Consider the following 14,514-nt stretch of genomic DNA (forward strand, 5'->3'; position numbering starts at 1 on the left):
TGAAAATGCTCCTTTACGTAGCTAAAAAGATTTTGCAGACACGGTTAAATTAAGGACCTTGAGATGGGGAGATGATCCTGGATTATCCAGGTGGGCCTAATATAATAACAAAGGGCCTTCGAGGATGGAAGAGGGAGGCAGAAGAATCAGAAGAAGAGATGAGATGATGGACGCTGGGGTCAGAGTGATGCAATGCTGGCTGGAAGGAGGTTGTGAGCAGGCAGGGAACGCAGGCAGCCTCGAGAAGCTGGACAAGGTAAGGAAAAGGATTCCCCACTGGATCCTCTAGAAAGAATATTGCCCTGCCAACACCTCGAATTGAGCCCAGGGAAACCCATTTCAGACTCGTGACCTTGTGAACCGTAAGATAATAAATTTGTTGTTTTAAGCCACTAAATTTATAGTAATTTGTTACGGCAGGGATAGGAAACTCATACAGAGCCTGCAGGCTATGTGGAGGGCGGGGGTTTGACGTCAGACAGTTGCTACTGGCAAGTCAGCCACCGGGGGGCTGAGAGAGGCTCTGGCAGGATCCCTCACTTCCCTCTGGCCCTGGGGCGCCAGGTGAGGTACCTCAAGAGCAGCCCCTGGGGAAGCCCCAATGCTGCTTTACTCTCCTCCATCATCCTTTCTGCCTCGTCTCAATTTTTTTCTCTTCTAGGGACTCTTGCTATGTGCCTTTGAGCAGACCCCTTCCTTTAGGATTCTGTGTATGTAAAAGGAAAATGGGGATGGGCTAGGGGACCCTTTAGGGGCCTTCCTGGCCTGACACTGTGAGTCAGCATTTCCAGGATGTGATGGGCCCGCCGAAAGCTCTCTGATGATGCTCTTGAACTGCCCTCCACCCCAGGCAGGTTTCCTCCAGAGAGTTCTAACCAGAGTCTTCTCTGCTGCCACAAACAACGCACTTATGCCCAAACATTGACCTCGGTTAAAACACAGGGGGGACAATGCTTTATTGACTTGGCACCTATGAACGGGTGGCTACAGGCCCCCAGGGTTCTTTGCTTCTGCAAAGTGGAGGCTCTGTGGTGGGAGCAGCATAAATCGAGTTGCTGGTTCCAGCTGCAGGGAGGGGCCACTGTCCCTGCTTTGGCCCCTCCAGTCCCCTTGTCCAGCCAAGCACCATCTGAGTCCAGGCCCTCACAGAGCAGGCCAGGGCAACGACCCAGGTCCTTCTGCAGCCCCAGGCCAGTCTAAGGTAAGAGCTGTAGGCCTCTCTTGCCTTCCCCTCTTCTTGAGGATCCCCAGATGGGTGGAGGGAAAGGAGATACCCCATTTACAGAGAGCACCTGAACCTCCTGGACCAGGGTTAAGGAAGGCTGGGTTAAGGGTATTGTAACAGGAGTCCCACCAAAGAGGAAAGTTAGGAGTGCTTCCCTTCCCACCAGTTTCTGTTTTAGTTGAGCAGAAAGTAGGAGTTTTCATTGAAATGGGCCCACAGTAGGTGACGACAGGTGAGGTCACACACTAAGTTGATGGGATAGAGCCAGGCTCCCTCAGGCAGGACTACACCATCTGGGCAGGCTCTCTCCCAGGCAAGGGGAGGGAAGGGCAGAGTGAACTGCAGTTGTCACAGGAGGAGGACTTCCTGAAGGAAGAGGGGCAGGCCACAGTAGGCTCCCAGAAGTGGTCTGCAGAGTGGGCTGGGTCACGATGGCTGGCACAGGACACTGGCATCCTCACTGTGGTCACAGTTGTGGGCATCCCAGCGGATGTGAGAGCAGAGCAGCAGGGCACTCTCGTCCCCACGACACTTGACATTGTCCAGGAGGATAGGGCCTCGGCCTGGGCCAAAGTGGGCCTCACCAGGGGCTGCCAGGGCCTGGCCACAGCCCAGCTGGTGACACAGGACGCCGGCTGCCCGCATGTCCCAAGCATCATCGCACACAGTGCCCCACTGCTGCCCTAGGAAGAGCTCTACACGGCCCTCGCATCGGTGGGCTCCATTGGCCAGACGTAAGTGCCCTGTGGGGAGACAAGGTCTGGGGCTGAAAGGGGCTGGCCCAGGCCACGCCACTCCCAAGCTAGGCCAGGTAAGGGGTAGTTAGAGGAGGCAAAGGGTGGTGGTTTGGGACACAGCAGTGCCCTGGGAACCACTGGACGAAGGCAGACAAAGGAGATTAAAATAAGATGGGCATCGGTCCAGACTGCATCTCAAGATAGAAGAATGTGCACAAGCCTTTGTGGGGCGCTCTTTGCATGCTGGGAGCTTCATGTCTGCTCTCTCCTTAGTTCTCTGTTCACAATCCCAATACCTCAGACCCAGGGCTCCTCTCTATCATCATCGTCTCCCCTTCTCCCTGGACTCCCCAGACTAAAGTCTGAATTCTTTCATTGCTCTCCTGAGGACAGGAGCCCATCCCTTTATTTTGGTCCCAACTCTAGAAATCTCTAGATGACTCTAGCTTAAAACCCACCTCCCTCTTTCTGGACATCATGCCTCTATTAATGAGGCCTGAGACTCTCGCAGAAGGACAAAGGCTCCAGGACCTGGTGCAAATCTGCTGTGTAACCCCGGGCTGTGACCTCCTTCCAAATCTGGTCCTTCGTATCCTGATGCCTCCACTTCACTCTTAGGGACGGTGGACACCTACCGTCCCTGGGCCGAGGAGTGGGCACCTGGGTGGTCTCAGCACCGTCCTGCTGGACTAGCTCGTCTGGGCCTGGCTCAGCAAGGATAAAGAAACAGGTGGCTGTCACACTGGGGAACAAGTCCCTTGAGGCCAGGTCACCTCTTACCCTCCAAGGGAGGACTGATTTAGGGTCAGAAAGGACTTCATAGGTCCCCGCTCCTTGGTACAGAAACGTGGGTTGTGCTTCTTTCACCCTGGGGCCCAAAGCAGAACCCTTTGTGGCCAAGGTTACCAGGACACCAAACAAGGGCGAAAATACCGATTCCCAAAGCAATCAATAAAGAGACGCATTTTTAAATGTGTCAGACTCTGCAAACACCCCTTTTCCATTGACTCCCACCAAGGGTCAAACGCTTGCTCCCCGAAAGCTGATCAACTCTCCCTGCTAACTACAGTTTTTCGGGTCCTTGACGCAGCAGAACAAAACCTCCCCGGCCACGCCTGTCTGTCACAGGTTCTGCCACACTTTACCAGTGGACTTCGGCCTCTCACCTCGGGCCCCGCCCCTCCCTGCAGCAGAGGGCGCTCCCTTCGCGGCCCCGCTCATGCCGCGCAGCCGCAGAGCGCGCCGATGGTGGGCTCCGCCTCTGCCTGCGGAGCGTGAATCCTCTCCCGCGGCGCTCACGCCGTAGTGCCTCGGCGAGCTCTGACGCTCGGCCCCGCCCATTTCCCAACAGACCCCGCCCCTCCCGCGCCGCAGAGCGTGCCTGCGCGAGGCCCCGCCCGTTCCCCAGAGCCTGCCTCATCCCGCCCGCGCCTCTGTACGCGCCTGCGCCGGTCCCGCCCATCTCACAGCAGGCCCCGCCCGTGTCGCAGTAAGCGCCTGCGCTCGGCACCCCGCCCCCCCCGCCCCCCCATTCCTCAGGTGGTGCTCGGCTCTGCCCGTGCCGCCGTGCATACGTGGTCCTGCAGCGGCCTTACCTGAGCAGAGCGCGCCCGCATCCTCGTGGTGGCCGCAGTTATGCTGGCCCCAGCCCAGGTGGAAGCAGTCGCTCAGGCGGGCCTCCGTGCCGGCGCAACCCACGTTGTCCAGCAGCACGGGGCCGCGGCCGTAGCCGAAGTGGCCGAGGCCCGTGGCACCCAGCGCCGGCCCGCAGCCCGCCTCGCGGCAGGCCACGCGCGCGTCCGCGAAGTCCCAGTCATCGTCGCACACGGTGCCCCAGCCCCCGGCGTATAGCACCTCCACGCGGCCGCGGCACGGGCTCGGGCCGCCCACCAGCCGCAGCCGCCCGCCTGCGGGGCGCACAGGCCCGCGGCCAGAGGGGCTGGGCTGGGGCCATCGGCTCCCGGGCAGAGCCCCGGCCCCACCCTCTTCCACCCACAACGGAACCCCGGCCCTGCCACTTACTTTTCTTCCCCGCCGCCCAGGCCGCTGTGGTGAACAGTGCCGGCTCCCTGGAAGGCAGGGCACCAACTCCTGTAGCTGCAGAGACAGGGTATCTAGAGCATTTGAAGGGGACAAAGAGGGCTTCTGGCCTGCAGCAGGGCACAGGGCGCGTCTACTGAGATGCCCCAACTCTTACCACACCTGCACCCCACTCAGCCTCAATCCTAGAGTCACCATGTTGTATGCTGTGGTGGGGTCCTCAGGAAGCTTGAAGGGAATAAACCAAATCCTACTTCCAGGCATTATCCTAATTTCGATCCCAATGATAGGTCCAGCCCTAATTGCAAATATACTTTGACCCTTCATTCAAGTTATATCTCACTTCTCACAAGGCCTCTCAATTTCCAACCTCAGCCCCAACCCAAGTTTTATTTCAGAGCTTTGAGGAAGTGCCTCCTCCCACCCTGCTGAACTGTTCAGAGCTCTGGATTTCACCCTTGCTCCACCTGCTCATCTGTTCTCTCACCCACCTCTTTACCGTCTGGCCAAAAGCCCTGGCCTAATAGCCCGGGCCCCCTCCCCCTGAGTCCAGAACAGTCTTCCCAATTCCCAGCCCTGCCCACCTACCATTGCCCCTACCATTCCAGCCTGGTGGGCTGGGCTCCTTACCCTCTGGCTCTGTGTGCCAGGCCCAGTCCGCTCTTGTGCCCGACGGTGGCAGTGCTGTGAGAGCCAGGTGCCCCAGGACTAGAGTAGGAGTCAGAGAAGGGAGTAGGGTCAGAGGCCAAGGTTCTGGTTCCTGGTCAGCCTTGGGCTCTCGGAGAGGATGGGAGGGTCTCCCTGGAGAAGACAACAGATTTTACTTTCAGAGCTGGGGGCTTAGTCCCAACTGGGGTCCAAGGAAGTCTGCCCCACTTTGCCAGTTCTTGTAATTTATTTGTGCTGCCTAGGTGTACACTTCACGGTTTATACAGGCATTCACAGATGTGCTTTCATTTCTCTCCAGTGCTCCCAGAAGCCCAATGTGTGTCCAAGATGGGGAGATAAAGAAGGCCTTGCCCAACAGGGAGGGCCATGCACAGTCCTGAGGGGCTTGCAGAACAAAACTCACTATCCCCATTTACAGATAAAATAATAAGACTAGAAAGGGCAAGGGGCATACCCAAGATCATGCAGCAAGGTTAGCTGAGGCTTTGCCAGGGCTCACTCTGCCTCATTGGGCCTCAGCTTTCCCATCTGTAAATTGGGGATGATGCCCCCTGGTTAGCTGTGAGGCATGGGCAAGCACTTTATATCTGGTAGAATGGAGTCCATTTGTGAAATGCCATTAACAGCCCTATTATTCCTACTTCAGAAAACCTCTCAGTATGGGAGAGGGACCAGGTGAGAAGAACTACTATTATAAGAGAATCAGGATTACAGATGGCTAGGGAATTCTGGGGACATACCTGGGTGTCAATGAGAGAATTCTGGAGTATCTCTGGAGCGATCCTAGAGGACTATTACTTTACTCTGAAGTATTCCATAAAGAGTACTTAGAAAGTGGTGGAAAATTCCGAAGGCATTTTTGGAGTACTGTTAGACAATTCTGGAGTATTGGTGAGGTAATACTGCAGTATTACATACCTGTGGAGTCTACTAGGATGTTCGGAGGCACTTCTAGAGCAGTACTGAGAAATTAAAACTAATTCGGGGGCCTTCTTGAAAGAGCTCAGGTTAACACCAAGACAGTCAACATCCCGGTCCCCTCCCAGGCCCCACTCCACCTCCTCCTGCTTCAGGACTCGGCCCCGCCCCGCCCACCGGCCCCGCCCCCGAAATCCGCACCTGCGCAGAGCGCGCCGGCGTCCTCGTGGTGGCCGCAGTTGTGCACCCCCCAGCCTAGGCTCAGGCAGGCTGCTAGACGGGGCTCGCCTCCTTCACAGTGCACGTTGTCCAGCAGGATGTGCCCCGTGCCGTAGCCGAAGAAGGCGTTGGTGGTGGCTGCCAGGGCCGCCCCGCAGCCTAGCTGGCGGCAGACCACGGTGGCGTCCGGCAGCCCCCAGTCATCGTCACACACGGTGCCCCACAGGCCACCGTGCAGGATCTCCACTCGGCCCTGACACGGGCCCGCGCCCCCCACCAGGCGCACGCTGCCCTCACCTGGTAATGGGGGTGGGGGGACAAGGAGCATCTCCCACATGGCTTTGCTGCCCATTCCAACCCAAAGTTCTTCCTTATTGCCCCAGGCCCTCCGCATACCCACAGTGCATGGTGTCCCAGGACTTAAAACCTAAGAGGAGCTGCTCACCCACTTACCCCCAAGGCACTGCTTCCTCAGAGTCTAGATTGGGGGTGCTTTGTGGGATCTGAGGACAGAACCCTATGACTGTGTCATTTCCTGCCTAAAAGCAACCCTCCCTGCCCTTGTCCATCCATGCTCTGCTAACCATCTAGGATGTGCTGATTCCTCATTTAGAACACTACTGCAATGAAAGCCTTCTCATCTTTCCAGGTACAGCAACAACAACTCTTCCTCCAGGAAACCCTCCCTGATTTCTGATGAATGGGATCTTCTTCCTCCTCCGGATTTTCTTGCCTTTTTATCTGTCTTTCTTTAAGGGAACTTTTCATTTTGTTGTTCTACATCATTATCAGCATTTCTGTGAATATCGGACTCTCCCATTAGATTAAGCTTCAGCCCCCACCTCTCTTATTTTCTCCAACCTTGTGCTGACTATTTTTATCATCCCACTAGAATGAATCTTCTTTCCCTGTCCAGATGGTGAGTGGCCTGAGGGGGTGCAGGGGCAGGGCGGGATGAAGGAATGACCAAACTCACCCATCAGTAATCCCTCACTTCCCACTGCCTAGGGTAGGGTTTGGGATATTCCTCCCTGGATCCCTCTCCTAAGACCCAGGTGGTCCCCCACATTGCCTTTACTTACCTTTTCCATTCTGGGGAGTTGTAGGGGGTGCCCTGCTGGTTAACACTTTCCTTGTTGGGGGCTGTGTGGGCAAGAATTCTGGGAAAGAAGCAGGGTGGAAGGGAGGAGAATATGGAGTTTTCTGTTCTCCATCCTCACAAACACAGGTATGTGAGGGGCAGGGCATGGACCCCTAAGGTACCTGCCCTCAGGGCCTCTGGCCACACAAAGGGTCAAAACTAGGAAATCTGGGTTATGAGAGGAGAAAGGGCCACCTGAGTCCTGAAAGCAGTAGCTTTAGAGGATTTCGTTTGGTTCTCAGTTCTTTTAGTTCTTAAAGCAGCATCACATCACTTGAGAACTTGTTAGAAATGCAAATTCTCAGGCTCCACCCCAGACGCAGGATCAGAAACTCTGGCATGGGGCCACCATCTGTGTTTTAATGAGCCCTCCAGCTGATTTTCTTGAAAACCTGAACTACTGCTCTCAAGGTCAATGCCTCTCAGAGATTTGTTGCAGCTCTACACCAAGCGGGCCTCACCGCCAGTGTTGACCCCAATTGTCTGGTTTTAGAAATGGGAAGAGGGCTCTGCTGGGATAATCAAGGCCCTCCATGGAAGCAGTAATGCTGGTTTTCAGCAGAGGTCACACAATGAGCCAGAGCACTGCTGGGGCCCAGGCTCTGACAGCCAGGCTGGGGCGCTTCCCCAACGCCGTGCACTGCAGCTGCTGGCTCGGTCTTCTTCTTTGGAACATTCTTACCGCTGGGAAGCCCTGCTGCCTGCCAGCCTGTCTGCCCTTCCGGGTCACAGACTGTCCTGCTCACCGTCACACAGGACAGCCACGTCCTCGTAGTGAAAGCAGTTGTGGACGCCCCAGCCTCGGCTGCCACACTCGCTCAGCGCGGCTTCCTGCCCACGGCACTCCACGTTGTCCAGCAGGATGGGGCCACGGCCCTGGCCGAAGGCGAGGGGCCGCGGCACGGGCAGAGCCAGGCCGCAGCCCAGCTGACGACACACCACGTTGGCGTCCACCACGTCCCAGTCGTCGTCGCAGACGCTGCCCCAGGAGCCGCCATGCAGGACCTCCAGGCGTCCCCGGCAGCGGCTCGGGCCCCCCACCAGCCTCAGCTCTGTGGAGTGGGTTAAGCTGGCATGGGGGGGATCAGTGGGCCCAAACGAGAGGGTGCCTCCGCCTTGCCCTGAAGCTGTGGGGTCCTTGGGATCAGGCCCTCTGGGGACTTATTTCTCCCTTTCTGTAAAATGGGGAGACTAGAGCAATCCCTTTGGGGGCCTCTAGAATAATGGAGGGCTGGTTAGTCATTATTCCCTGGGTCTTCTGTCTGAGCATCTGAGTACCTTGGGAGCAGGGGGGAGGGTGGGGGGGAAGGGCAGGGGCACCTACCTGGAAAGGGCAGTGAGGTGGGCTGTAGGGCGCTGGCTGGAACAGAGTGAGGAAGAGCATTGGCCCCCTCAGCCCCCTCCCTTGGCTGCCTGGCCCTGGGAACACAGCCCCCCCTCCTCCGCCCATGGTCCCCACCATCATCCCCCTCCTCTTCACTACCCTTGCTTTTCCAAAGCCCCTGACTGCCCCAGTTGGTTTCCTTGCTTCATCCCTCGCCCATTGGTCCATGGGCCACGCCAGAGAGATCTGCCTGAGACACATGTCAGCTCAGCTTATCCCACTCCACTGCTGAATTCCTCAAAGACTCCCCTTTTCCTGCAGGAGTCCCAGAACCTAAGTTTTCTCTACAAAGTCTTCTAGGATCTTCTGATCTGCTTCTCCTTACTTCTTAATCTCCCATCAGTCTTGTCTCCAGGTCTTTAACCCTGCAGTCTCCTCTGCTAGCCCAGCTCATTACAGCCCTGCAGATCGAGCCACCTCCTATGGGAAGCCTTCCTGGAGCTCTCAGCTAGAAGTGCTCTCCTTTTCCTCTGAATACCTGGGCACCGTATACATACCCTTTTCCAGGCCTTCTGCCCGGTGATGTGGCCATGTCTGTCTCATCTCGGTCTCCCCCAGAGCCCCCTGCCCAGAGCCTGTTACTCCCCAGGTGCTCAGTAGCTCTGCCTTAAGTGTGTAAATTACCTTTGGGATTCATTCTGACTGCCCCCCAAAGGTTTACCTGTATAAGTCCTTCTGGTTCGGCTCTCACATATGTGTATGTCGGGTACTGTGCTCATTGCTTTATGTGGCCTGACTCACTTACTCATTAGGACAACTTATGAGGCAGCTTGGATTTTGCAGAAGGGGAAACTTCAGGTTTAGTGAAGTTAGGTAACTTGCTCAAGGCCATTCCGCAAATAAAAGGTAGAGCTGGAATTCTAACCCGGACAGCCACACTCTCCTTCACCATACAATTCTGAGCATGTGGACTGAGAGGGAAACTGGCCTAGCATGGGAAATTGAATACCCATAATAGCCCCTCATTTGTGCACAGAATTCTCAGACACAGCCACATACCTTAGCTCAGAGAAAGAATCCTTACAACCTCTGAGGCATGTACTAGTGTACCCATTTTACAGATGAAGCAACTAAGAGTCAGTTTCTTCTTTCCTAAGTTAGGATAGTCCCTAGGCTGTTTGATTGCATCTGTTCCACCAGTTGGCTTTCCAACAGCCATTGGTGAGCCCATGCCCTTTCCCTCCTTGCCTGTTTCCAATATCCTAAACTGTCCATACTCTGTGTACACTGAGCCCTCACCTTTAGCACTGAGCCTTCCACTCCCCCAGCTCAGACCTTAGCTTTCAGCAAACCTGGGCAAATGTCAGAGCTGGAGGGAATGTTGAAAACCACCTCTTTTACAGGCCACCTCCCACCGTAATTTTACAACTGGGAAAACTCAGAGCCAGAAAGGGGAAATGGGGGGAGGGGGGCACTCACCCAGTGGCAAGAGGAGGAGGAAGGACAGGACAGGGGTGAGGGGGGAAGTGGCAGCGTTCCTGTCTCCCGGCCTCCATCCCCGGCTCTTCTCATCAGGCTGGGGACCAACTTGCATCTCCGTGTCCTTACGCGTCCAGCCAGTGGATGGCCTTTCCAAGGGTCCCATTAAGGGGTGGTGGAGAAGTCACAGCTGGAACTTCTGGAATTAAAGGTTCCCCTTCACTTCTTCCAGCTGGAAGGGCCCAGGTAGAGCTTCGGTGAGGGGTGGGGGCGTGACATTTCCACTTGGGTTTCGTATTCTGAGTGGAGGCGGCAGCTGGAGGATGAGGACAGAAACACAGATGGAAACTCCTCGTGAGGAGTTAGGTCTGGCTGGAGCAGAGGGTGTATGAAAGCAAGGGGTGGGAGGGTTGTCTGATCCCAAACCGAGACAGGTCTGCCTGGCTGTGCCAAAGGCTCAGAGTTTTTCCTCCAGGGCAGCACATCCCAAAGCAGGGTGTTTGTGCCACTGGGGGCAACCCACATCATTTTGGGGGGAGATAGATGACATTTACTGTTTCATTTTCATTTATTTTTTCTTTTACACTGCCTTCTATTTATGGCAAAGGATTCTGGCTTTTCATTTATCTGGAACAACATAAAGTTTCCCTTTAAAGTTAATTTAATTTATTTAATTTTATTTTTTTGGCTGCACCGCAGCTTACAGGATCTTAGTTCCCCGACCACGGATTGAACCCAGGCCCATGGCAGTGAAAGGGCTGAGTCCTAACCACTGGACCACCAGGGAATTCCCTAAAGTTAATTGAAATCAGAAAAAAAAAAGTTAATTTAAAGAAAAAACATCAGGGACTTTCCTGGTGGTCCAGTGGGTAAGACCCTGCGCTCCCGATGCAGGGGACCCGGGTCTGATCCTTGGTCAGGGAACTAGATCCCGCATGCATGCCACAACGAAGATCCCGCGTGCCGCAACTAAGACCCCACACAGCTAAAATAAATAAAAATTAAAAAAAGAAAAAACATCAAGGAAATACAGTTCCCACGAGTCACAAATATGCAAGAATGGTATAGGGCTGGGAGAGTAAATGCCATTTGGGATTTTTTTTTTAATTTTGGATTGAGGTTTACAAACCAAAAAGTGCATAAATCGTAAGTGCAGAGCTCAGTAAACATTCGCACCATATAACCAGCATCCCAGTGTGTGGACTATGATTGGACGGTTGGCGGCTGGTTTAGAAGATGGTTCTGTTTGGGACATACTGAGAGCCAGGTTCCCGGGGGACATGGGTGCCCCTCTCAGCCGGAACGCACCCGCCCACCCCCCCATCTTTCCCTGGCTTTGCTTCCATCCTGGCATACAAACAGTCTGCTTGGGAAGAGGATGAAAACCTATCTGGATGTGGACACAGGGTTTTCAATACTCCATTCATGGGGCCCAGTACAGCCCCCAGTGGAATAATCAGCTTTTGTGTTCTTGGGGACAGCTGGGAGATGGGAGTCGAGAGCTGTGAGGAGGGGGGAACCATGGTCCCATCTTTGCTGAGGGGAATCCACTGTGATCTGGGCCTTCCCCTGCCTCCCAGGCCTTGGGGCCACCCATCTCTCAGGCTGTTGGAACACTGGCCCCCCAGGTCAGGGAAGCCCCTGCTCTGTGAGTATGGGGACACACAGCTCCCAGGGAACCTGGCTGGGAATTCTGAAGTACCCCCTCTCTATCCCCTGCCACCGTGGCCCAGGAGTGAGGGAGGAGGACCCCCGATCCTGACCGCCACTGATCTCAAGTCCTGGCTGACCCTAGAGCTCTCAGTGGGCCTTGTGGAAACTGCCTTATCTCTAGCTCCTAGCTTGGTCCCCAAAACTGCTCCCGCCTTACACCCTGGGAACCTTGGTCAAAATGAGGCTTAACCATTCCCTGCCCTCGTGGATTGTGGCTCCCTCCCTATCCTGTAGCAGTGCACCTGTTGCCCTGAACTGTTTCTTCACTGTTCAGGGCAGGCAGCACACACAGTGGTTACAAGAATCCGCTCTACCATCTACTTACTAGCTGTGTGAGCTCATCTTGCCACGCTTCGCTGTCCTCATCTGTAAAATGGGGTTAGTAATACACTTACCTCTTACAGTTCTTGCTAGGGTACATGAGCTAAAGTTTGTAAAAAGTTTAGCCCAGAGCCTGGCCCACCATAAGTGTGGTAGCTGTTATTATGATTACTGTTTCCCCGTTTAGACTGGGGACCCTCGAGAGCAGGGACCAGGGCTTACCCAACGGTAGCACCTCGCACAGGATGGGTACTAAGGAGACTGAATGAAGGTTAAGGCTGCAGAATCATAGCACTGAAGCAGTCAGAAGGGGCCCTGGAGATCATTAAGGACAACTCCACATCTGTCCAGTGGAAAACAAGTCACACACACTCACACTCACACACGCCAGCAAAAGGGAAGAATTCATACCTGGGGGAAGGTTCTAGGCTCTTTCTGTTCCTTCTTCTATAGTCAGTCTGAGGTCAAATCACTTTTTCTGCCTCCAGAAGTTTAGGACTGGGAAGGATCCCCCAGATGCAGATCAACACAGACCTTTCTTCTTTTCTTTCCAAAGCTGGGAGGTGAGCAGAGGCAAAGTCCCCCGTCCATGGAGCTGGCTGGTGGTCCCAGCCTGTCCCCACCCGACCTTAGGGGCAGAGGGAGGCAAAGGGAGAGTGAAGGTGGCCTGCAGTGTCTGGAGCAGCCCCCAGAAGGGGCACCGGGCAGAGGAGAAGCTCTGGGGTTGGGGGGCAGGCGTGGACTCTCAGGGCCAGGCAGCCCCTCCTCCCCCTTCCCCCACCCCACGGTTCAGGTTTCAGAAAGGCCTGGATAGGCCTCCACCCCTTGGCAGGGCAGCCAAAAGCATCCCTGTCTCTCCTGCGACAGCCCTGATTCAACCCTTAGTTCCGTTGCCTGGGACTCCCCCTTGACCATGTCCAAACCCATCCCACCCGGGGGTTTGGAAACCTGGTTGCAGGAGCCAGAGTACATGAGATAGGCTTCCCATGTAGGCAGGACCTCTGATTTTGCTGCTGATTTTTTTGCCTTATTGTGGTTCCTTTTAAGTTCCGGTACCTTTGGGACTTAGGCGCTTTTGTAGTCATAGGTGACAGGTAGCGGCGTGTGGTTTACTCTGTAGTTTATAGCTTCAGTCAAATGCTGTGCTGGAATTCTGCACCTTCTGGCTGGAACCACAAACTCTCAGAGCTGAAGGGGTCTAAGAGCCTCCACAGGGTGGTTCCCAAATTCACATCATCCCTGGGTGCACTTAAAAATATAAACAGATTCCTGCCCCTACCACTTTCGCCCCAGAGATTCCGATCCAGCAGTTGAGGGATGGGATTCCCCCCAAAAGTGTATTTTTGAAAATCTACTGAGGCTCAAACAAGTTTGGGGATCAGGGGTCTAACCCAAGCTGCTTATCGTGCAGATGGGAAAACTGAGGCCAAGAGAGGAAAATGGAGACACAGCCTGTACAACCTCGAAGGACTTAGTTCCCTGACTCTGGAGCCTGATCTTGCTTCCTACTTAGAAAAAGAAAATTCTCTGATACGAGGTCTGCCATCACCTAGCTCCCAAACCTACACCCCCTCACATGTCCGCACTCAGCCCTCCTCTCCTCCCCGGGCCTGAGGAACTGCTCCGCTGCAGTCCAGACCCCATCTCCTTCTGCCTTCTCGGGGACCTCCCTCTCTCCATCTGTGGGTCTTCTCTCTCCCGTGTTCAGTTGCTCTTTCCCACCTGGATTCTTCCCATGGGGCTTCTAAGCAAAATGGTTTCTGTCATTTAAAGCAAACAACAGAAAACCCTTTCAACCTATGTCGGTTGGGTCTTCAGGGTAGAAATGGCCCAGCCCTAGTATTCCTACCATGCTTTTTTTTTTTTTTGGCCGCGCTGCACGGCATGTGGGATCTTAGTTTCCTGACCAGGGATCGAAGCCACACCCGCTGGGCCATCAGGGAAGTCCCTCCCTACCATGCTTTGTCACTGGCTGGGGATGCCCGGGAATAGTGTGCCCTTGGCTCAAAGGCTGCAGTAGATCCCAAAGCTGCTACAAATGGAGGCTGTCAGCTGACTACATTCCTCACGACTCATCAGCTCCTTTCTCGGAGGGAGATCTGAGCAGACCATCTGCATGGCTGCCACTGGCCTCCATGCCGCACTCTGGCTGCTGCCCTACCCCTCTCCTCCCTATCACAGCCAAACTTCCCCAAAGAGCTGTCTGCTCACCCACCTTTATTTCCTTTCCTCTCACTCACTACTCAAATGGCGCCAATCTGCTTTTGGTCCTTAGCACGTCACTGAGACAACCCTTCCTCAGGTCAATGGTGACCTGCACATCATGAGATTCAAGGGATAATTTTTTCATTCCTTGTTTTAGCTATAATATGAGCTCTGAAACTGTATTCATCAGTTTTTGCTGGGATAGAGTGCATAACAAACAACCCCCCCAATTGCAATGGCTTACAACAAACATTTACTTTTCTCCCATGGTTCTGCACGTTGGCTCTGAAGGCTCTATTTCAGGCTGTGGGTTGGGTTCAGGTCGGCACTGTGTGTGCCTCATTTCAGGACCCAAGCTAAAGGAGCAGTTGTTACCTGGGGCATGCTCCTCCTGGAGATGAAGGCAGAAACCCCAAAGACCAAGCAAGCACATTTAAAGCTTATGCTGGGTCACGACACCCATCCCATCTGCTCATGCATGTTACATTGTCTACAGCAGGTCATATGGCCAAGCCTGTTATCT

General features: G+C 54.6%; 1 protein-coding gene across 1 annotated transcript; it reads right to left on the reverse strand.

Moving 5' to 3' along the window:
* Positions 1-931: 931 nt before the first annotated feature.
* On the reverse strand, positions 932-9,918 carry SSC4D (scavenger receptor cysteine rich family member with 4 domains). The gene is made up of 10 exons (XM_060123172.1): positions 9,753-9,918; positions 8,274-8,309; positions 7,696-8,001; positions 6,891-6,968; positions 5,791-6,105; positions 4,633-4,710; positions 3,985-4,059; positions 3,558-3,869; positions 2,598-2,666; positions 932-1,968 (listed from the first exon to the last, which is right to left on the reverse strand). Exons 1-10 carry the CDS (start codon positions 9,916-9,918, stop codon positions 1,652-1,654), a joined length of 1,752 nt encoding a protein of 583 aa, XP_059979155.1. The 3' UTR covers positions 932-1,651.
* Between the last annotated feature and the right edge of the window lie 4,596 nt (positions 9,919-14,514).

The sequence above is a fragment of the Lagenorhynchus albirostris genome, chromosome 15 (assembly GCF_949774975.1).
Source record: "Lagenorhynchus albirostris chromosome 15, mLagAlb1.1, whole genome shotgun sequence".
In the NCBI taxonomy this organism is placed as follows: Eukaryota; Metazoa; Chordata; class Mammalia; order Artiodactyla; family Delphinidae; genus Lagenorhynchus; species Lagenorhynchus albirostris.